This window comes from Rhynchophorus ferrugineus, unplaced genomic scaffold, assembly GCF_030347505.1.
Source record: "Rhynchophorus ferrugineus isolate W39M unplaced genomic scaffold, kcgeb_rfMv2 rfM5, whole genome shotgun sequence".
Classification (NCBI taxonomy): Eukaryota; Metazoa; Arthropoda; class Insecta; order Coleoptera; family Curculionidae; genus Rhynchophorus; species Rhynchophorus ferrugineus.
Genome location: NW_027472584.1, coordinates 16,160,953 through 16,186,751, shown reverse-complemented (window position 1 = coordinate 16,186,751; position 25,799 = coordinate 16,160,953). Strand labels below are relative to the sequence as shown.

Sequence of the window (25,799 nt, the reverse complement as noted above, 5' to 3'; positions counted from 1 at the left end):
CGGCCAAAGTATTGATTTTACTGTCGACAGCTCCAGTTTCGCTGCAGCATGTTTATGTTCTTGATTTAAGTGAAAATAATGTACCATTAGCAAATAATATTTTTCTGTTTTAATAAAGTACTTATCAGGATTGCTAAAAGTAAAAAAATATTCAATAGTTTTCGCGACCTACAATCTGTCGTTACATCCACCAACCAACTGTAAAAAATACTTTTAACAAAACAATCCGAACCGCCTTCAGAAAATGAATAACGAACTCACTAAAAAGTAAAAAATAATCATCCTTAAATTTTTAAAGGTTTAAAAAAAAAACGTTTTAAAATAAAAAATGTAAATAATAATCGTTGTAATAAGTAAATAAAAATAATCAAAAATTGTATTTAACCTATCTACTACACGTATTTTATATTCTATTATAAACGCACAATTTAGCTTAATACCTACATAGACCTATTTATCTATTTCCAATATTATTTGAACTTAATTAAGTAGTTTAATTTTTTTATTAAAGTTTTTTCCAAGTCAGCTTTAACATCCTTTAAATATTTTCACGAAAGATGTGTGTGGTTTGTCGTTGTCACAATGGAAAATAACACATTTGTTTTAAATCGTCTGCTTCAGTCATATTAATTATTATCGATAGAAAGTTGAATTAATAGCCTAGTTAGATTCGATCGTAAACAATTCGATCCATCAAATTCTTAGAATTTAGATTTTCTTGGTGACAATATGGAATTTGAAGTTGTGAATCTTATCCGGGCATCAGCAATGATCTTTTTCTCACATTATTGTTTCCCACATATTTAGGAAAAACATAAATTACCTTTTCCTCAACCTTACATTTGTAATTTGTTGAAAAATAGATATGGCAGCTTTTAAAAATAACATTAAATAATGGATGAAATTTTTCGAATGCAATTAAGCTATCATTCTATCACACATTACTTTGAAAGACGTTTCCATAAGGTATTGAAGAATAAAATATGATGAATCTAACCATTAAACTGAACCAAATGTTCTAGCACTGAAAAAAATTTAGGTACTAGGAAATTGTATCAAAAAGAAGAACACTTTTTGTAAATATGTATCCTTTCTAACATCATATTAGACAAAAAACAAAACACATTAGAACCAAAATAAAACAACTATACTGGTTAGTCAGAAGATACTCTCAACTTGATCTAAAATTAAAGAGATTGATTTATCAGACAATCATAAAGCCAATTCGGACCTATGGGGTTCAAATATGGGGTTGCATTAAGAATTCAAATCAACTAGTCACCCACCGCTGCCAAAACAAAATTCATCGATTAATTACCTATCGCTACGATTTCGCCTTAAAATACGAAAGAAGATTACTAAATCATACTAACGTGGAAGCAATACAACTACTGGACAACGCGCAGGATATCAGAAGATTGAAGCGAACCAAAGCATACGAACTTATATAGTGTATACCTTATAAAGTGTAAATTATAGCTTAAGTTATTATAATTTTATAATTGAGGAATACATATTGATGTATTTTCTCGCACTCGTCTTGCTTGTGAATTAATCCAAGTACAAATGAAATGTAGTAATAAATTAATTTATAATTAAGATTGGACTAAACATATCTAATAAACATGCTATCAAAAAATATGTATGTAATCAACGAAGAACTCCACGATCAAATCAATGAAACCAAATGGATCCAAAAAGTCATCCTATTTTCTTTAATAATGTAAGAAATGTATGTAAACCCTTCCCATCTGAGAAATCTACAAATGAAGAAAATCAAATTACTGACGCATGGAAAAACTGCTGTGAAGGAACAAATAACAATGAACGAAATTAAGTGTAAAAAATCTCCTGGATGTGACCTAATAACTGGAAAAACCGATAAGAACTACTAAAAATACATGTTTAGAATGAATTACTTCACTAACATTTGGACTGGGGCTGAAATGGTTATGATTCTCAAACCTGGAAAAAAAAAGAGAACAGGTCACTTCCTACCGGCCTATAAATTAATTACCTATAATTGGAAAAGTGTTTGAGAAGCTGTACATCATGAGACTTTCCAGAAGGCAATATAATGGGTCCAGTATTCTATATCCTGTAAAATACTGATCTACTAACCACAAAAATTACTAGAGGTAACATCCAAACACACTTTAATAAAATACAACTATGCCTGCTTGCAAAACTTGGCCTATTAAAGCCAATGAAACTAAACCTACCCGCGTACCTATCGCGTAGGAGAATATGCCCACCAGTGAATGTTAATAATTGCTGATGTTCCGTCTTCAATGAAGTGATACATCGTGACATTCCTTTAGAATCCATACGAGTATAATTCAAAGTGTTAGTGTGAGGAACTTCGAAAAAGTGTCGGTGCACCTCTTGACAATTTGATCTGATCTGATTATTGGACCCATATAGACTTTAAGATAAGGTTTGGAAAAATATATTTTATATAAGAAATCACTTAATAAAGTGATCTTCTCTACATGTCATATATATAATAATTATCATACGAAATACTGATTGTACATTGGGCAGATTTCCGAGCCACTAAGGGTAATAAAAAAAGTTATCCAAGATGAAACAAGATTATTACATCACAGCAACGTGAAAGCAATGCGGCTATTGGACAAAGCGCAGGATGGATATCAAGATGATTGACGCGAACCCAATCACAAGAACAAGAATTTTACCGTAAGTGGTTTAATTTAATTTTAATTAGCCTTACTATGAACTATCGCAAGTACAACAAAACAATAGTAATAAATTAATTTATATTAATTACAATTAATTAAGATCGTAGGTAAGATGTAAGTGGGGCAGTTCAGTAAGTACTAATCGCCTTTATATCCACCATATTCACTAGATTTATTTATCAGGCAGTGGTTATGCTCTACGTGCCGTTTTCCAAATATGAAAAAATAACTCAACGCAATAAGAAATAAAAAAGGATTCAGATGTATCAATATACTTAACTGAAATTGAAATAGTATTACTTATTACTTAAATAAAATACAATCCGTCAAATCAGTACCAAGAATTGGCCAGTAAAACATAAAGTACGCATTTTCTGAAATGAGGTGCTTAAAACTCGTTGGTGTACCCAATATGCAATGTCCAATTGTCTAAACATTTTTAAACGTATTTTCCAGGATCGACTGCCGCAAATTCTATTCGTTTTTTATACACTTAAAACGAATTCCTCAAAATGGTGATATGATAAGTTTCGGGAATAAAAATAAGTCGGCCAGAACAATCTACGGTACTTCCTCGAGGTAGTTTGTTAAGTTGGTGAAATTATGCGTTGTGTTGGTACAAAATTCAACAGATTTCTTTCCACAAATCCAACCTTTTCAAGGGACTTGTGTCTAATAATTATCATTAGCAAAATTAATTTCAGTTAAGAGGAGACGTTGAAATCGAACCATAACGAGACAAATATTCCACCACTCTGTTAATCGCTTTTGAATGCACTGCACCATTCATATGCACGTATTTTTAATAAATTCCATTCATCATTCTCGTTACCACGAAAAGCAATCATGTTGACATATATATGTAATGCCTGTTTAAGACTGAAGCATGTCCCGGAATGCTTTAAGGTGGCACAAATAATTATGCTCAAAAAACCTGACAAACCTGCAGAACAAGTCGAATCTTACAGGCCTATTTCGCTACTACCTGCAATATCAAAGCTATTTGAGAAACTGATATTTAAACGTGTTAAACATTTGGTAACAATACCAATTCCAGTTTGGTTTCCAGTCGGTTTTCGAAATCACCATTTAACAATCGATCAAATGCACAGAGTAACTGCGGCTATTGAAAGAGCGTTTGAGGAAAAGAAATACTGCCCTGCAATATTCCTGGATGTCTCACAAGCTTTTGATCGGGTTTGGCATTTGGGATTAATCCGTAAGATGAGCAAATTGTTACCGCGTAACTATTGTCAATTGCTGGAGTCGGATTCGAAAATTTAGAATATCGCACGAAATGGCGTTCTCGACATTTAAAAATATCTCGGCTGGAGTTCCATAAGGTAGCGTCTTAGGACCTCTCCTGTATCTGCTCTACGCTGCTGACATTCGAAACGACAAAACACTTCTTGGAACCTTTGCTGACGACACAATTATTATGGCAAAACATATATCTCTGCCTAGGGCAATAAAAACAGTGCAAGTGGCAGTCAACAAAATCTATAACTGGACGAAAGATTGGAAAATTCTACTTAATAGCTCCAAATTTGTCCGTGTTAATTTTGCATTAAGGCGACATAATAAAAACTTAATTATATCACTCAATGGATGCCCGATTCCTCAAGCAGAATCAGCTAAATACCTTGGAATCCATCTTGACGGTACATTAAATTGGAAGCATCAAGTTAGACAAAAAGCAAAACACATTAGAACCAAAATAAAACAACTTTACTGGTTAGTCGGAAGATACTCTCAACTTGATCTAAAATCAAAGAGGTTGATCTATAATACAATTATAAAGCCAATTTGGACTTATGGGGTACAAATATGGGGTTGCATTAAAAATTCAAATCAACTAGTCATACAACGCTGTCATAACAAGGTTCTTCGATTGATTACCAATGCCTATCGCTATGTAACCAACGAAGAACTGCACGATGACCTGGAAATCAAATGGATTTGCGAAGTTATCCAAGATTTCGCCTTGAAACACGAAAGAAGATTACTAAATCATACTAACGTGGAAGCAATACAACTGCTGGACAGCGCGCAGGATGTCAGGAGATTGAAGCGAACAAAAACATACGAACTTATATAAAGTGTATACATTTAGTGTAAACTATAACTATAAGTTAATTAATAAATAATTATAATTTTATAATTGAGGAATGCATACTGATGTATTTTCTCGCAGTCGTCTTGCTTGTTAATTAATCCAAGTACATAGGAAAAGTACTAATAAATTAATTGTATTAAGATTGTACTAAGCGTATCTAATAAAGATATTATTTAAAAAAATCATTCTCGTTTTAAAAGTGGCAATAAGCACTTGAGGTAAACTGACAAAATCGTACAAAGTAAACAAGACAATGGTAGTGCAGGCACAAGGTGCTAGACGAACCGAGTCGCAATTTAGATCTGAAGAAAAACTTCATATTGTGAACATAACCATAAAACCTCAAAAGGGCACGCTAAAATTGAATATCCAAACTGTATAAGAATTTACAAGCTCATGTGTTCCATCCGAGTGAGAAAATCATAGTTAGACAAATCTTTGTAACTACCCCCCACTCTTGAAAAATTCAAAGAACTTCAACCTGCACAGCCACCACCAGCAATCCGAGGGATGAGTTTCAAGATAATATATGCTATGTCTAGTCAGTCAGGTCAAGCAGATTATTTGATCCAACTCCACATAGAACAATAGACAACGTACATGTATCAAGCATGTCGGTTATCATCATTAACAAGTCATATCAAATTGAAACCAATCGCGTACCAGATTAAAGCGATGGTTCTCGTCAGTTTGTATTGAAGTGGACTTATTAATAGTTTCAAAGAAAAGGCGTTTACACAACAAATAAACAATTAAGCGACCACTTAGGATTTAGGAACGACATATTTTCGCCAGAAATCTCTTTACATAATTCTCGCCATTTTCATCTATCTGTAACATTATCATTTTAGTTTGATCAATTGAAGTTATCCTATGTAATAATTTAATTCCAGTTGTTTTTAAAATAAATGTTTAAAACTAATTACGTTTGTTAATTAGTCATTGCGGATTAATTTGCAAAAAATAGAGAAATACCTTTGGATTTTTTAATATATTATGTGACCCTCCTAGAAAAATTAAAGATATTTCATTATTTAATTTTAAATATGGTGCCTAAATGTACTTAATTTTAAATGTTAATTAGTAATATTCCTATTTTTTTAAACGTTTAGAGGATATCGACATTTTTCTAGCCGATGTATCAATATTTTTATTTTTTCTTAAAACATCAATATATCTTTTGTAAAATATCGATATTTATCCTGGCTGTTCACAAAAAAAATCGATATTTTTCGAATAAAGTCAATATATCGATAGTTTTCTCGGCGGAGGTCATCCCAGTTCCTCCTCTACATGTTTACAAGAAAATTGACAACTGATTGATTGTGATCAATTGATTGTGACAACTTAAAGACAAAAATAATTTTGACAATTCCTTTAAACGGACTTTTCAAATGACTCCTGATCTCCTGGTATACTCCGACAGAATGTATTTTACACATAAAAATGTTTCTTCTTATTATTAGTAATATACCTTGTTCAGAAATAATGACGTCCATCTAGACCTTGAATATATATAACCATATGAATATTATACATACGATGCATATATATGCATCATAACCAAGCTATTACGAAATACTCAGATAAACATTATAAACCAGATTTTTATTAAACAAGTCTACTAATGTGAAAATGTTGAAACAACTCAATACTCAAAATTATGTATCAATTATATATTATAAAATATCAGATCAAAAAGTGTGCTAATGAACGAGACCTTTATTTTTGGAATAATCAATGATCAAATTATTGATCAGTAAATTTAGAAATTATTCCAGTTTATAAATTAATAAAAATAAATAAATAAATAAATAAATAAATATATACATATATATATATATATATATATATATATATATATATATATATATATATATATATACAGATGTAAAACTTTGTTTTCTTCGTTTTTTAAGTCACTTAAATCTATAAAAACTGTTGTACACTTAAAAAAACACTTTTAACTCGAAGTATGGGTCCTCCACTGAAAAATCTGATGATCCTTTCCGACGATCAACAAATCGACCGATCGATGTCGAAACAAGTGATAGAAGAAGCAACCTATGAAGAATAAATACAGCGGAAGTAAACTACTCCAAGGTTTCGAAGTATTTTTTGCCCACTTTCGAAACATAGGGTCGATAGTTATAAGGTTCAACTCAACTGTATTAACGTAAAGTGTTTGATAATACATTAGAGCTAATTTCACCAACAACAGAGCGTAATCTTGGAGGCATAAATCCAATTTGACCGTCGACAAATCATGATAAGCATTATTCTCAGAGCCCGAGCTTCTCCTATGTTACGAAACACTGCAGAAATGCCATACCACTATTTTCTTAGCCTCTGCAGCATTCTCATAGATTACTTTCAAGGTAGTTTGGATCATCCCAATAATCGATGCAAATACTCTTTGACAAGTCTTCATAAAGGAATTCCTTCAATTATGGATTTCAGAAAACATGTTCACCATTCTTGAAGCGTCGAATCACTCACTCACTCACCACACCACACCGTATTTTATTTATTAATAGATGCATTTAATTAATTATGTTAAAAAAATGAAACAACTATAGAAAAACGAGGAAAACAAAATTATACAAATTTTATATATAAATTTTCTGAATTTTGAGAAAAAATATCCAAAGGGTTCAAATATAATATAATAAAAATTTTAAATGGGACTAACCTGAGCAGATAATGATTCTAAACTATTTTGAAAAATATTCAAAATTTCATCAAACAAAAATTCTTCTTGTTCCGTGTCCACATTGGCATGGCTGGGGCTCATATCCAAACAATAGACGAATCTATATGCATGCGCTACGAATTTCAGTTCTGTCCTATAAGTTATCAAAAAACGAGGGCATTTTACATTTTGTTCCCTTGGTACAGCTGATATCACTTCAATGTTTTGTGATTTATCGAACTGAAAAATGACCATATAAGATAACATTTCAATATATTAAAATAACAAACCAAATAAATAACAATTAATAAAATGAATTAATAGCTAACTCCAATATATTTTATGTGAGCTATTTTTGGTAAATATAATAAATATAGTTAATTTGTAGTGATTGCTCATATATTGTTTAATCACTTGCAATAAAATGTTAGATATCAACTTGAAATAACAAAACTATAATATTAAGCAGCAATGAATACATATATTAAATGTATGCATTTGATTTATAGCATCTTTAGCATTGACTGATGCTATACAATGTCTGAAAAGTCCTCAGGCTAACTAATAAAATAAGTTTTAGTCAACCACTTGGATTTTTAGTGACTAACTGTTGTTTAATGTGAGCTTTAAATCATAGACTTTGGCTACCAATTATTCGTAACTGAACGTTCTTCTCTATAAATAATTGCAAACACCCATCCATCCAACTTCTCACCAGCATCAGCAGCGTTACATGTCGTCCATATTTAAAATCAGCTGAAATTTCTGTCAAAAGAAATACAATCCGGAAAACGCATCTTCAACATTAATACGCTGCTTTTATAGAATAATACATCGTCAAAACATCATTTGTTCCTTTATTCACTGAAATTGTTGGCCAGTAACATCCAATATTCCATCCACTTTCCAAAATACAAGAACTATAATAAAACGGGCTCCATTTCCATCATGACTTTTTATATCTGCTGCAATTTCAGTTTATAGTAATTCAAAGTCATTTTACTGGAATAACTACTTCATCTAAAAATGGTTAGCCATAAGCCATAGATTTTCTTAAGCCACATTTATCGTAGATGCTATCTACGTGTCAGTTTGGGAACTTTTCATTCGAAAATTATGACACGATTTACATATAGAAAGCTCTAAAAAACGTCTTGTCATAAACCATAAAAAATATTAAATGTTGGTAAGCACTAAAGATTTAATTATTATCTATAATAATATTAATTATTCTTAAAAAGTAGTTTCATTAATAACTAATTAATAAAATATTAAGTTTGATAGAAACAGGAAGTAATAGAATATAATGAAAATGTAATTATTTGGTCATAAAGGTTACGCATTTTTGTATATAATTAAGCAATATTTAAAACCACCATATCTATAACTTATGCGGTGAAAAAAGTATAAAAAGAAATAGTAAGCCAGAAATATAGGTCAATTAAAAACACATTTAACTAATTTTATTTGAATCCAAGTAAAAATTGTCATTGGAGTTCTATAGGAAATATAACGTATGTGAGGTTCTTCCAAAATGTTAATAAATCTGATAAAATCTAATACTGTAGAGGAACTATATTAAAAAAAAAGAACTTATAAATAGCATTTAAATATAAGTGTGCTAAAGAAAAGTTTACTAATTAATGTAATAATTCGTTATATTGAATTCATCAAAAATAGGACTAACAAAGCACCCAGCCTTTCTAATCTTTAACCCAACAAATGATAAGCGTACTACACTTAAATGAGAATAGGAGAAATATGAACTTGATGAATTATGTTGTTTGAAAAAAGGCTGAAATATGGCATTGAAAGAAAACTAGTAGATTATATACTTATAGAGTTTTAACATTAGAAACTAGAGGAAGTATGCTCGGACCTTCCAGAATAAATATCATGTCAAGACTAAAGATATTTTATCGTTTTATAATTCATTTTTCAAGATTACGAAGCAACTCAAGAATTCAAGGATCTCCATTAATATACAAAACATGAATTGAATGTGAACTCTAGAACTCATAACACAAAGATTATTGATTAATATATACCAAAAAAAAAATCAGTAAATCCAAAAAGTCCAAAATATTTGCCACCATGAAACTATTTAATTATATAATTATGAAGGTTGCTATTTATATTTCTGGTCTAATGATGAAAAAAATAAATACTGATGATCGAAATTGAATTTATTGTTTTCTTTAAAAATTAATGCACTTTTGACTGCGTTGGAACCAATTTTCAACTCCGATTAGGACTGTACGGTGACTGACCCATCAATTAGATATTTTGACCAATTAAAATTCTTGTAAGAACACTTGTATTGCCGTAATGGAGAGTTTTCATCTTTGACTTTTTCAGAATTTCTTCGAATGCTTGCAGACTGGCAAATAAATGACCGAATACAATTCAGAATAGATCCCCTGCGTTACTCCAACATCGCTGTCGCTTTGTGAAACACATTTTTGATACACTGTGGACGTATTTAACACTTCTTTGCACTGATTGACAATATTTATCATATGACCAATGTCTAAAGAATATAGACTCAATGTCACGATATATCACATGACGATCTGGCTTTTCTTAATGAAGATCCTGCATAGATGGTACAATAACCCATTTTTGGACGATTAGGAACCAGTATCGGCCAGGGTTGAATTTGTTGAACTAGTTTTTTGCACTACTGTAGGATGGTGCTTTATCGCCGTATAAATAATTAAGTTCACGGATACACTGTCACCGTTATAATCCACATCGAAAGTTATGAACGATGATTTCACAAAAAAATGTCCAAAAAAGTTAATTTGTTTCTTTATATTTCTACTATAAACACAAATCACCCAAAAAATAATAAATGTTCCGAAGAAAGTTAAATTTAGCAATGTTAAGTTTTCAATGAAAATGTCAGATGGCTTGTGGCAACACTTGGTGCTCTCTGCTCTTGGCTCTCCAAAGGCAGAAATATAAATAGTTATCCTCAAATAATTCATCAACCAATAAATTATATAAATTAACAAAATTACGTCTTGATAAATGCTACATATGATATATTATCATGTATAAAGTATATTTTGATACATAGTTTACAGTGTATTCAGTGGGAAAGTTCAAATTTTAAAGCCTTATATATAAAACAACGTAAAATTTATCAACGTGGTAATAATTTCAGAGGGTTTAGTTTTCAAAGGAAACCACTCTCCAAATGTTTTCCATCCATTCTAACACACTCCTTTAGCCGAAAGAGTATGAACCTAAAGCACCAAACCTTTGGACTTTTGGACTCTTCTTGTGCATTTTTTTTTCTCCTTTAGGTCAATTGTGATCCAACATAACCTTATTAAAAAATGGGCTTCGTCACTGAAGATTGCGCTAATTACTCCACATTACCGATGAAAAGCCTGCTATATAAGATTTTGTTCTTAAAGCTCGCACCACCTTGCTTTAACCATCTCCATACAATCAAAATAAAATATGAACTTTCCCAAGGGATACCTTGTATATATTATATATAAAAATGTAAAAATGCTTAATTTCAGTGTCTCAATTAATTTTAAACATGAAGAAATAAGGACATACACATAAAACTAGGTCAAAAGTATTTTGCCAAAAAAGAAAACTGAAGAATTAATTGAAATGAAAGAAAAGGATTAGCGTGAATAAAATAAGCATAATATACTAATAAAACAACCAAAGAATAAAGGAAAATAAACCTACAAAAAATTAAAACTGGTATTTTAAATTGTGTATCTTTTTGTAAAGAAGAAAAATACTCTCAACAGAAACAAAATAGTTGTGAAAAGAAGATATCACTATGTTATATTTGAAACAATTAGCAGTGTTGCACTGTATATAATTTTTTTGAAATTTTAGTTTGTTGATATATTATTATTAGTTTTACAGTGACTTAAAACTAGGTACTTATCTAGGAAGACACATTGGTCCTTACTTAGTCTCTAATAAAATAAAAGTTAGTAGTACTTTTCACTATTTTTACCATTTACTGCACTTCACTACACAACCACACAAGATCACACACTTTAGTTCTCTTGAGTCGGCGTCCTGTGGCGTTAGGTGTTGTCCAAGAATTGCAGCACTCCGGTATTTACATGGAAGTAGAGTCTTTCTTCTATGACAGTTACAATCCGAAGCTCTCAGTATAAGTAATTATTCCTATACTATCTGAGTGCATCCACAATACAACTCAGGACTTTATTCGGAAATACTTGTATTATGTTGATGTTCGCAGAACCTCCCTATAACGGAATACCATAGGTCCATATAAGTTTTAGCAGCAACTTACTATGCATGGATAATTTAGATTTTCTTCCAAATAACCAATAATTTTTTGTATTTTAAAGCGAGTTCTTTTCTTTTTCTTTTTTACGTGCTTCTTCCAACGACATTTTGAGTCAAGATTCATCTCAAGGTACAACATCATTACTGTATGGTGAATTCAATATGCACTGATTTGCTTTGTGGTAGTTTGTTGATGGCTTCTTCGCTGTTGTCTTCAGTAGTAAGTATCGCAGTGTCGTTAGCAAATGTAGCCGTAGGAAAATTTTCTATTTGGCACAAGTCACGTGTGTAGAGTCGGTAAAGAACGGGCCCCAAACCATTTTGTTCCTCCATTGTTGAGTAAGCTTCTTCTTGTTTTAACTCTAAACATGCTGTATATATAAATTGATGAAACTAAATAAAAGCAAACAATTGTCGGTATTCAAATCAAATTTTATACAATCAAATATCATTATGTGACTGAATAACATTATATATTATATCAATTTCCAAAGTCGTTCCAACACAAATCTGATATCAGTAAACTTGAAATAGTTGAGATGGAAATATTTAAGCCACTTCTTTCGATTCTTAATCATATCAATATACAATTAAAACAAATATCTAAGGCGCAAATTTCTGTAATCAAGAGAACCTAGTTAATGAAGGTTCAGAGTAGAATGTAAATAAGATGTAAAATAATTTGAACAACCGAAGAATCTATATAAAGAGTCCAAAACAACTATTTCAATTCAATTCCAAAGATTGAAGAAATGTAAGTCCGACTTCATCAACAGTAACGTGTTAGTTGAGAGTAAATTTTAGTATAAAAAGATATAGTATGTAACAAAGTCGTCAGAAATGCTAAATCGCGCTTTGGTTCAATCGGTGATAAGTGAAACAATAGTTTACGAGCGCATGAGTCGTCTTATTACATCAGTAATGATGAGAACGTGAAAAAAGTAAAATAATTAATTATGAATGATCGTCGAACCACAATTCAACGAAAATTTTAAAAACAATCGTTTCTGCATCCCAATAATGTACTTGATCATACTTAATTGCTTGTTCCTGAACTTGTGATAAAAAAACAATACTTCACTATTAGGAAGAAAAGGGCTTCGTGTGACTTTCCTATTTTTGAATTTCAAAAACCTTGGAAGTGAATCTTTAAACGATTTCAAGGCTACCTCAACGAAATCGAATCACTTCAGGTTTTGGTAATTGGAAGAAGCACTGGCGTAAGTGCACAATACCTGATGGAGATTGCTTTGAAAAGAATATTACTGTAGATTAATAAACATTTTTATCCAGAAAAGTGTCTTTATAATATGAAAACGCCATATAACTGAGCATGTTAAACCCATGATGCCTACATAGAAACACTGAAACGGGAAATTCCATTCCATGCATATATTCACAAACCATCAAAGCTACTGATATGATCTAATTAAGCAATCATTTAAAAAACAATTCCAAAAATAAGCCGACTTTTAGATAGTCTAAAAATATTTTTTCATATATGACATTCAACTACAAATATGACCAACTGGGTGGGGGAAATACAAATTTAAAAATCTCCCCCAAAACTGAATTGAAATATTTCAATAGTAACATTATATTATTACAGCTCAACGATGTGTTAATGAAAGGAAAGAAGTATATCAGCAAGTTCCGATTTTTATCTTTCTGGTCACCACCGACTATCGTATAAATGCAGTGTAACATTTTACATTACTTTAGCTTTATAAATTAATTAAATGATAAAAGAGACAATATAAGAATCTATAGTCATTAAAATATAAATATTATATTTTTATTTATTATTACCACGCCTAATAACAAAAATTAATACATAAAAATCATATGTCGGTGAGTGAATTTTGGTGAAAAACAAATCACATTATAAACTAGCAAATTGTGTTTCTGTCAACGCATTTTAAATCAAGGGTCTCGCGCTGAGAGTATTATTGATCGACCCGGAACAATTAGTTCGCAGAATCAGCTGCGCCGTTGGAAATCTCCAGACTATATATATATTATTTTAAATTTTAGTTTGTTGATAAATTATTACTAATCGTTAACGACTAACTTACGATTTGTCTTTACAGTGACTTAAAACTAGGTACTTATCTAGGAAGACACCTTGGTTCTTACATAGTCTCTAACAAAATAAAAGTTAGTAGCACTTTTCACTATTTTTACCCTTTACGGCACTTCACTACACCACTACACAAGATCACACGGGTTAATTTTCTAAAGTCTGCGGCCCAGTTCACTATTGTCCAAGAGTTGCAGCACTTCGGTATTCACCTGGAAGTAAAGTCTTTCCTCTATGACAGTGACAATACGAAGGTCTCGGTGTATAAGTAATTGTTCCTGTACTATCTGGGTGCATCCACAATACATCTCAGGACATTATTCGTTAATACTTGTATTATGAACCTTTCCATAACGGAATTCCATAGGTCTATATAAGTTTTAGTATTTGCTTGTAGAGCAGCAACTTATTATGCACGGATAATCTATATATTCTTTCAAATAGCCAATCAATTTATTTGTATTTTAAAGCGAGTTCTTTTATTTTCTATTTGATATGCTTCTTCCAACGAAATTTTGTGTCAAGATTCATCGCATGGTACAACATCGTTACTGTATGGTGAATTCAATATGCACTGATTTGCTTTGTTGACTTTTATTCTCCATATCTGAGTCCACTTATTTATATTATTGCTTGCATGTGGTAGTTTGTTGGTTGCTTCTGCGCTGTTGTCTTCAGTAGTAAGTATCGCAGTGTCGTCAGGACATGTAGCCGTAGTAATCCATTTGGCACAAGTCACGCGTGTAGACTCGGTAAATAACAGCACACAAAACACTGTCTACCGGTACACCTGCTTTTCTTCTTTCGTTGTTAAGTAAGCTTCTTCTTGTTTAACTCTAAACATGCTATATATATATATATATATATATATATAATTTGATGACACTGAATAAAAAAAACAATTGTTGGTATTCAAATCAAATTTTATACAACCAAATCTCATTATGTAACTGAATCACATTATATATTATATAGATTTCCTAAATAGTAACACAACGCAAATCTGTTATCAGTAAACTTGAAATAGTTGAGATGGAAATATTTAAGCCACTTCTTTCGATTCTTAATCATATCAATATACAATTAAAACAAATATCTAAGGCGCAAATTTCTGTAATCAAGAGAACCTAGTTAATGAAGGTTCAGAGTAGAATGTAAATAAGATGTAAAATAATTTGAACAACCGAAGAATCTATATGAAGAGTCAAAACCAACTACTTCAATTCAATTCCAAAGATTGAAGAAATGTAAGTCCGACTTCATCAACAGTAACGTGTTTAGTAAGTAAATTTTATTATAAAAAGGTATAGTGTGTAACAAAGTCGTCAGAAATGTTAAATCTCGTTTTGGTTCAATCTGTGATGAGTGAAACAATAATTTTTCGAGCGCATCAGTCGTCTTAGCACATCAATAATGAAAAATAATGAAAAGATAAAATAATTAATTGTAAATGATCGTCGAAACAGAATGCAATCTAAATTAGAAAAAACAATTAATCGATTTTGCATCCTAATAATGTATTTGATCATACTTAATTTCTTATTCCTGAACTTGTGATAAAAAAAACAAAACTTCAATGTTAGGAAGAAAAGGGCTTCGTGTGACTTTCCTATTTTTGAATATAGAAAACCTTGAAAGTGAATCTTTAAACGATTTCAAGGCTACCTCAACGAAATCGAATCACTTCAGGTTTTGGTAATTGGAAGAAGCACTGGCGTAAGTGCACAATATCTGATGGAGATTGCTTTGAAAAGAATATTACTGTAGATTAATAAACATTTTTATTCACAAAAGTGTCTTTATAATGTGAAAACGTCATATAGCTGAGCATGTAAAATCCATGATGCCTACATAGAAACACTAAAACGGGAAATTCAATTCCATGCATGTATTCACCAAACGATCATGGCTACTGATTTGAAATAATTGAGCAATCATTTTAAAGAACAATTTCAAAAATAATCCGACTTTTAGATTTTTAGAAAACTGAATTGAAATATTTCAACAGTAACATTATATAGCTCAACAGCGTGTTAATGGGAGCAAAGATGTTAGCGTTGGGAACTATCGACTGTTCAGTCACTATTTTCGGTCCGACTGATTTTACTACTTTTTTACTATCGACTGTTTTAGTCAACTACTTTCACTTGCTATTTTCGGCTCCACTGATTTGACTACTTTTTACTATCGACTGTATCAGTCTACTAGTTTCATTCGACTGGTTTTTAACGTTAATAATGTGCTGAATTTATGCTTATGGTTTTAGGTTTTGTTTATATTATGATGTAAATAATAATATATTGTGATGTATAATAATGTATTGTGATATATGATATATATATATATATATATATATATATATATATATATATATATATATATATATATATGTGTGTGAATGTATATAGCAGTATTTTGGAACTCTATTTTTCAATATTATTTATTAATATAACAAGGTAACAAGAACATTTTGATTAATAAATAGAAAAATAATTTTGATTGCATTTATGTTATCTTGGAAATTATTGAGTCTTTTTTTGACTGACTTTTTCGATGTTTATTCAAGTCTATTGAATTTTAAAATTTCTTTCATTATTGTTTCAACAAATCATAATATTCTTAATAATAAAATATTCCTCATTAATGATAAATAAAGTTTTTATTGTATTTAAAAAGGCTGCAATGGTTAAATAGTTGATGATTGTTAGAGAAGATACGATACAAATATTTAGTCGTCGTTACTTCGTTCCTCTTTACCATCAAGGCAAATATATAAAAATAATTCTACATCATTCAAAATAAAACTGTTATTTTGAAGCTAATAAATTACAGCAATTATCTCTTTCCTCCAAACAAACCTATAGCGCGCTTTAAAAAAAAGTTTATTATTAGGTTTATTATTAAAAGGTCATTATTACTTCATTATTACGAATATTAAAATACGATTAAATATATTTAGGATCATTATTCCATTCCTTCTTCACATTGTCACTTGTTAATTGATAATTATATATAATTAAAATTAACTGATCTGTACAGCGCAGAAAGTTATGAAGGAATTACCTCTGTCTTTTCCTCTCTCAAAATTAGTACGGGAAGGAATTCGTACATCTTCGTCTGTTATCACGAATAGAAAAATAGTCGAAGTGAGCATTTGAGTGAAACAGTAATTATTATTTTCAGTAGCTAGTTTATTATCGACTAGTTCAACTGTTTCTACTATTTTCAGTCGATAGTTCTCAACGCTAAAACAAGTATGTCACGACGTTCTGATTTTTATATTTCTGGTCACTATCGACTATCGCATAAACACAGTGTAACGTTTTACATTTCTTCAGTTCTATAAACGGATGAAATCATAAAAGACAAAATATAAGAATCTAAATCATTGTCTTTTTATTTATTATTAAATTTTAACATTACCATCCCTAATAACAAAAATATATAACCAAAAAATGTTGTACGGGTGAGTCAATTTTAGTGATAAATCACATTCTAAACTATCAGACTGTGTTTATGTCAACGCATTTTAAATCAAGGGTCTCGCACGGAGAGCATTATTGATCGACCCGGAACAATTAGTTCGCAGAATCAGCTGCGCCGTTGGGGAACCTCCAGAGAATACATTTTTAGAATTTGACGTTATTACAGGTTTTTAGAGATATACCTTATATTAAAAAAAGATGCAAAACCACGGTTTATAATCAAAATTACAAATAAACGTCTAAAGGATATAAATATCAATTAAATTTCGATTTTATATAATAAAGTTAGGATTTTAAGTAACCAGCTTGTAAAAACTGGATCTGTTCGAACGATGATAGTTTAAGACTGAGTAGACTAAAACCAAAGAGCTTGTGCAATTGAGATGATGACTAATTTGGAAAAATTATTTTATAATATGCTGATGAATTTATTATTTCTTGGAAAAATATAATTTTTGCATCATCATATGACATCGATGTACAAGTAGTAAATAGTGAAGATGCGAAAGCATCAAAATCTTTTATTCTCTGTATCAACTACGGATTCCAAAGCTTATAAGGGAGTGATGTGTGTTCCTGTACTAACGCAGATCAAGTTCATCCAGAACTATAAAAAAATTAAATAAAATGAAATATCTATAAAATCAAAAAAGGTATCGAAAAGAAAGCTCATCGACAAAACGATATATTTTCTAGACCAAGGACATTTTTTGTCGTTGAGGATAATAAATATATAACACTTTGGCTGAAAAGTTCTGGGCCTAACACATAGATGGCGCTAGATTTATTGCATTCAATGATTTTTCAGTTAGTAATAACCTTCAAAAGAAAGCTGTTAAAACTTATGATATTCTACTCATAAGTTTGTGAGTTATTGTGTTAAGAGTGATACTTTTGTTATTTTCAAAACAATGGATCAAAAACAATTTCGTGCTTTAATTTTATATTGCTTTTTGATGAGAAAAAATACTGTTCAAGATAAGCAATGGCTTGAAGAGTGTTCTAAGGACTCCACTGCAGCATAAACAACAATAAAACGTTGGTTTGCTGGCTTCAAACGTGGTCATAGAGACACCGATGATGCAGAACGTAGTGGACGTCCAAATAAGGTGGTAACACAAGAAAACATAAAAAAAAATCCACAAAATCGTTTTGAATAATCGAAAAGTGAGTTTGCTAACATTGTAAAGATATCAAAAGAACGTGTTGGTTTTATATTTCATGAGCATTTGACTATAAGAAAGCTCTGTTCAAAGTGGGTGCCGCGTTTGCTCACTGCTGACCAAAAACAAGAACGCGTTGATGATTCTGGGCAGTGTTTGGCCACGTTTAAACGTAACAAACCGGAACTTTGGATCCATCATTTCACTCCGGAATCAAAACGATCGTCATCTGAGTGCACAGCAATTAGTGACAGGCCTATTTTGAAGCAAAAATAAATCGGTCTACAAAAGTGGTATTTAATTGTTAAAGTGGCGCTGGAATGATCGTGTGACTTTTGATCGAGATTATGATAATAAATAAAGCCAATTTTGAACAAAAAAAATTGGTTTTCTTTGTTACGCTCAAGACTTTTCAGCTCAAGTGTTATTTTATATCATAAATTATTTAGTTTATTTAGTCTTGACTTACACACGACAATAAAGGTATTTTTACAAATCCATTAATGTAATTAGATAAATTATTATTTATTTAATTATTTTTGTGATTATATATTACTGACATCATCTCAATTATTATGTCCATAAAATCATTATGAAACAAATATCTATGTTATAGATATTTCAATATCATATTGTATTTTATGATAGTACTGCTAAATGGTTCGGAATCGCCCTTAAGATAAAAGCAAAATGGAAAAAGTACTTCGATAAAAACAGCACATAAATTAAACTATATTATTTATAAAATAGTAGAAAAAAGGTTCTTAGACAAAATACAAACAGAAAATAATATGTTAAAAAAGAAACAAATATGTATAAATGTCTAATAATATGCACGGAAAGAAGTGGCGTATTACTCATCGCAACTTATTGTTTTTTCTTTCGAACATACAGGCCGTATCAGTCGCGTTATATAAGATATACACAGTATATGAGCAAGTTAGTTTCGTCGATAAAAAAAAGTCAAAAACGCAACAGATTCTTAGATTCTTTATAACCGGAAGACTCGGACTCAAATCATACGATTTTGTACAGACCCAACCATAATTTGAAAACAAACATTAGAAAACTGTTGATATAAAAAGTTAATAAGAAAATTATTAAAGTTAAATTAAGAAGAACTTTTAATGCCGAAATATTAGGTATTTGTATGTATATATATTGAAGAAGATGCATCAATAGTATCAATGTAAACAACTGTTTGACATTTCTCTATATAACAGCTTTCAATTTAGGTATTGAATTATGGAATTATTCAATTCAATTCAATTATTGAATTAAACAGACGCTAATTACTTTTATATATTGATTTGAAGAAATCTGCTGCCGAAACTCATTAAGCACTTTTAGAAACTTATAGTCATGCTGCACCGTCATCGTACAATTGTACGCCTTTGTCCTAATGACTTAAAAATGGTGATTTTGATGTCAATGGCAAATAAAGATTTGAAGGAGCAAAAAAGTTCGAAGATTAGAAAACTTATTGGATGAAGCCCCAGTTGAAATTGTCAAAGAACTTTCCAACAGCAGTTTTTAGTAGTTAATAAATCTACTATTTTCAGGCGTTTACGTGAGGTGGGAAGTATCACAAAGGAACAAAAATGATTCCACGGATCGACTGAGAATGTCTTTTTGAATCGTTTCATTGCTTGCCAGACCAAAAAGATGTTTTTGCGGACAAATATGACTCACGATGAAGCGTAGATCTACTGCGACAATCCCGATGCAAAAAGTCATAGCCCAGGAGAAATGAAACTGTTACTACGACGTCAATGGTTAGTTATCGCGTAACAACTCCCTACCATAAGTCGAAAACTGCAAAGGATATCACTTGTTCTGATTCTGATTACCCCTTGTTCAGATCGATGCATCATCGTTTGATTGAGACACTGTTTCAAAATGCTGAAGTGCGAAAGTAGATCGATGATTAGATGACCGCAAAACCAACGTCGTTCTTTCGACGCGATACAACCACGTTGCCAGAAAGAGAGAAAAAGTTGTAGAAAATGACCAGAGTACATGCAACCACCTAATATTTAAATACTCAATTCGTATTTATACTTAATAAATACTCAATTCGTATTTATAGTTAATAGCTTCGTTATCCAAGAGAAATCGAGCTCGTCAAAACAGTCATCAATTGCAGACTCTGTTAATCAATGACAAATATCATAACCCCAAGATATTTTCAATCTTGGAAAAGGAAAACTAATTCAAAGCGGAAACATAAACAAAAAGTCATCATAAAAATTACCATATTCCTAATATTAATAATTAATAGCTTCCCTAGAATACAAAGTAGTGTGATTTTAATACTCATTAACCTGATATTTGTCAAATTTCTTAACTATATTTCATAATTGGATTGATACAAATTCATTCAAACAAATCATAAACAACTTCAAACCCAAACTTGCCTATATGATAAAATTATCCCACGTTTTTAACAACCGCTATCTAATCAAATACTTCTGTACAATAAATAGAATAATAATATTTACAACTAAATACGAGAAACACATACACTTTCGAACAACATACAGTAAATTGCGGGTTAAATGTAATGATACAGTAACGTCCTATAAATTTTTCCACTTCTGAAATGATATTTAATATGATTTTCTACACAATCAAGCATATCTTTATACAATAAAATATTGAATTTTAATAATGAATAATTGAAATAAAAATAAGTACTACAAAGTACTAAATAAGTATATATATATATATATATATATATATATATATATATATATATATATATATATATATATATATAATCATACAATAATATGAATAGAATTTTGGGTTCATTACACTCCAAATATAATCAAAAGGAACAATATATAAATAAGCACTATTAATTAACAATATTATCGATTAGTGATATCTTCATTACACAAAAATGTTAGTTGAGGATAGATGCAATATAATGTCAGACATATAAATGATCAAACAATATATATCCTAAGGAATATTTTGTTTTATTAAAATATCGATATACAAGTCGATTTACTTAATATTATAGTTTTGATATTTTGCTAGTTAAACAAACCAACCTTCATGTAAGCTGATATCCTGTGGATGGCAAATACTTTTTACCTACCTACTGGACTTTAAAAGAGTTCACGAGTAAAATAACATGGAGAAATAATAGACATTACATAACACAAACCACAAAATCATTGATACGCCCTCTATACTTCAAATATCAATGATAATTGTGATTTCAAGACAAAATATACGAGAATAGGAGAAATATGAGCATAAATTTAATATAAAAAAGAATGTTAAGCCATATAGTCCCAATACAATACTGTACACATACGGCATTAACAATAAATTTTAAAAAACCTTTAAACGTGGAAATAAGAAATGTCGGTGCAAAAAGAATGTCGGTTTGACGTTTAATTAACATTGGCCTTTTAATCATCATTAAGGTATCAGTAAAATTCAGTTATTATAAACGTGAAAAATAAATCGGTTTAAATTCCTTGGTGTCAGTTTTATTTATTTAATTAATAAAATAATAGAGATTCACATCACACATTCTAAACTCTGAACTAACACTGAAACACAGCTTATGATACATAAAACCTTGTATTTGTATATCGTTTTTAATGATTTTCATAAGATGATGATATAGCAGCTGTGAATTAATTTTGAAAGATTTTCTGGTAAACGGTAAAAGGCTTTATTGAAAAAAATGTAGATTTTTAATATTATTTTTCCCGCTATTATGCATAATTCAAGTTCCATGTAAAGCGTCTGGTTTCCTGAGGCTATCCACAAGTTATGACTAGTCATAAGATAAAATAAACCTAATATAAATATTTCTATTTATATTTCCACGTACAGCATTCACATTCATGTTTCTCTTTGAGTTTTTTTTGGTAAACGATGGTAAAAGGCTTTATTGAAAAAAAATTAGATTTTTAATATTATTTTTCCCGCTATTATGCATAATTCAAGTTCCATGTAAAACGTCTGGTTTCCTGAGGCTATCCACAAGTTATGACTAGTCATAAGATAAAATAAATCTCATATAAATATTTCTATTTATATTTCCATGTACAGCATTCACATTCATGTTTCTCTTTGAGTTTTTTTTTGATCATTTTTCTTCCAATAAGACAATACATTTCTTAATTACAATTGATAAAAATATTTCATGATGATTTTGTTCAAAATTATTACTTCTAAAATGTTGAACTTAACATTCAAATGTAATTTTCCAATTACCTTCAATAACATTTTTCCGTTAACAGAACTTAGTTGGCTTCTATCGACACTTACGCAACTGTGAAAAGGTGTTGCTCACACACACAAAGATTAATGACAGAATATATGACAAATAAGTTGCGTCCATCTCTATTGGAAATCCCTCAAAATTAATCCACAGTTTAATTTAAAACATAAATCGAAATTAATGCATGTTAATAAAATCAGTGTGACAATGACAAAACAAGAAAACATCAAGGTTAATAAGACCGAATACAGATTACTATATATGACGTTAAATATTCCCTTAAGACTTTTATTAGGCGCTTGCATATATTTTGATCAGTGATATCTATTGTTGAAAATATGTAGTATTAATGTATTTCGGATTTTAACTTTGTTCTTGTTCATAGTATAGTTATCTCGTAAAGATGGATTCAATATTAATAAAATATATTAATTTTATCACGTAAATATTAGGTGCTGGCATTATCTTTATCAGAGATACCTATTGGTAAAAATACGATAACATCCAAACCTAAATCTCAGATTCCATGGTTTGAACATTTCTCTATATAAAATATGGGTTTCCCATTTAGTATTATTGAGTTATTCAGTGTATACATACAATAATATTGGAAGGCACATAATTGCATTATCGATATTCATTACTTTTGTTGTTTGTTTTAAAGAAATCTGCTACCAAACACTTCTAGAAACTTATGACGATGATGCTTCATCATATCCCATTTGTCGGTTTTGGATCCAATTATTTAAAAGTCAGGAACGATCTTGATCTCGATGATAACTATCTCGCAAAGAACTATTAGGCGGCTTAGTCGTTGATGAATCAATTGTTTCCAGATGTTTACGTGCGGTGGAAAAGATCCAAAAGGAAGGAAAATAGCTATCGTACGAATTATCATTCAAATCAACTGAATATATCAACGAATTAGCTGAAAAAAGTAATTTCGCACGGTTTCATTGTTTGCAAGGCACAAAGTACTTTCTATGGCCTATTGTGTTTGTCAATGTCAATGAAAAATGGATGTACTAAATCGATTCAAAGCGCAGAAATCATGGGCTAGCCCAAGAGAGCCCTCTATACCCTATACAACATTGAAGCCGAATATTCATGGCTATAAAATCTGGCTGTGAATTTGGTGTGATCAGCAAAGTGTAATGTATTACGAGCTACTGAAACCGAATGAAATTGTTATTGTAGATAAATATCGACGTTAATTGAACAAACTGAATGACCTGTTGTTGCAAATCTGCCGAAATTTGTTGGAATTTTATGAAAAGTACGAATCGGAAAATCGGTACGTACGAAAGAAAAATCATTAACGGATTTGGCAGTGTGCGATGAGGCCATACTTGTTACTTTTGAATTAATATATGGTATTAATATATGAATTTTTTAACTAAGAAACAAACTTTCGCAAGTCTACACAAGCCTAAGCCTAGCCACAAGTTTAAACAGCCGTAAGAAACTTTTGCGCAGATCGAAATCAATCAATAACAGAAAATATCGCCTTTCATCAAGCTCTAGTAACCCATAATGAAAAATTCGTTTCCAATATCATCAAACACCTCAAGAATCTCCTTCCTTAGCATCAATATAGGTTTTACAATTGTTTGTGAAGCTTCCAAACTTTAACCACGATATTTTTCGCCAATTATTGTCGTACATTATCCATTTCTTATTGCCTATAATCACTGGTTTGAAACTCGATTTCGTTTTGTTTCAACAAAGATTCACAAATGGACTCGAGCCTTTTCCAATTAATGGCCAGTCAAGGCCAGGATTCTAAAACCATCTATTAGGAATACTGAAATTATTTTTCGCTACCTAATATAATAGATATTCCGATTCAAAATCATAATTTTTTTAAACTCTTCGTGGTTCCACTATCTGCCCTATAGGCAATAAGTATTTCTTATGTGTATATTACATAAAATCATAAATGAGTCTGAAATAATGAATAAAACAGTCTGGGTACGTCTATTTCCGAAATGCAATTTAATATTTCTTCGTGCAACAATTACAACAAAGTATTACAAGGTCTGCATGATAAATGTAAACTTTCACTATAATATTCAAGCAATAAAGTTGTTGGGTACATTTATTTGTGACAGGTATTGAAATATAACAACTTTTGTGACTATTATAAAATAAATTCAGAAGTTAAAAAAATATGTAATTGACTATAACCATGAGATCATCGCTGAAACAAACAATTAATTTAGAAAGATTGAAGCAATAGTCTTTTAAAAAGGAATATAAAATATAGAAAAACATCGAACAGAAATATAATTTCAACCTGATGTTGAAAAATAAAACTAATTGTATACATAAAAATGTGTTTTATTATCATCAAGGCCAAATGTTAACCTTCATATATAAAATATTTAAATTTGTATTAACTAAACAACAAAATATGAACAAAAAAGTCTATTAGACAAATAGAAAACATATCATTAAAGGGTATTAGTCCGCCGCATATTCGACTATTTATTAAAGAAGGCGATTGAAGTTATATCGTAAACAGTGTAAATTTGATCAAAATATTCAGAAGGCAAGATTAATTTGCGATCGGCTAGGAAAAGTCGTCTATAAATAAGAAAGATGAACGTTTACCATTTGTGAAAGGTCATATTAGTTATTATATTAAATTCTGGTAACGAGTTTTCTTCAAGGACAAATGTAAATTTAATTTGTTTATATTTTATGAAGAAATCTTAATGAAGCGAAATCAAAATAACAGAGCAATTCATGTTTTAGTACAATATGAGTAGGCGTATGCCTGGCATTAGAAAAGTAAATACTGTTGATAACATACTGCACCTGTTTTGAATATTTTTCAATTTTAACGTGATATCTCTGTAATTTCGAATATAGTACATGCGTCTATTGCTTTTTTGAGTATATTAACTGTTGCAACGCAATAATATTTTAATTAATGTTAAACTGTATCTTTATAAAGTTTAATTCGTAGTTGTATGTACCTATTAAGTGCTTGCATTTATTTTGATCAACAATA

At 30.3% G+C, this 25,799-nt stretch overlaps 1 protein-coding gene and 1 long non-coding RNA gene across 2 annotated transcripts in view; both read right to left on the bottom strand.

The window, feature by feature from the left end:
* The window catches only part of LOC143197302 (KICSTOR complex protein SZT2), a 55,403-nt gene that overhangs the window by 17,549 nt on the left and 12,055 nt on the right, over positions 1 to 25,799 (bottom strand). The window contains exon 4 of the mRNA XM_076405657.1: positions 7,511 to 7,750. Coding sequence (XP_076261772.1) covers positions 7,511 to 7,750 — 240 coding nt within the window. The remainder of the gene's footprint in view (positions 1 to 7,510; positions 7,751 to 25,799) is intronic.
* LOC143197306 (uncharacterized) lies at positions 11,876 to 14,559 on the bottom strand. Its single transcript, XR_013005974.1, has 2 exons — positions 14,462 to 14,559; positions 11,876 to 11,973 (listed from the first exon to the last, which is right to left on the bottom strand). It is a non-coding gene; the product is annotated as an uncharacterized LOC143197306 (long non-coding RNA).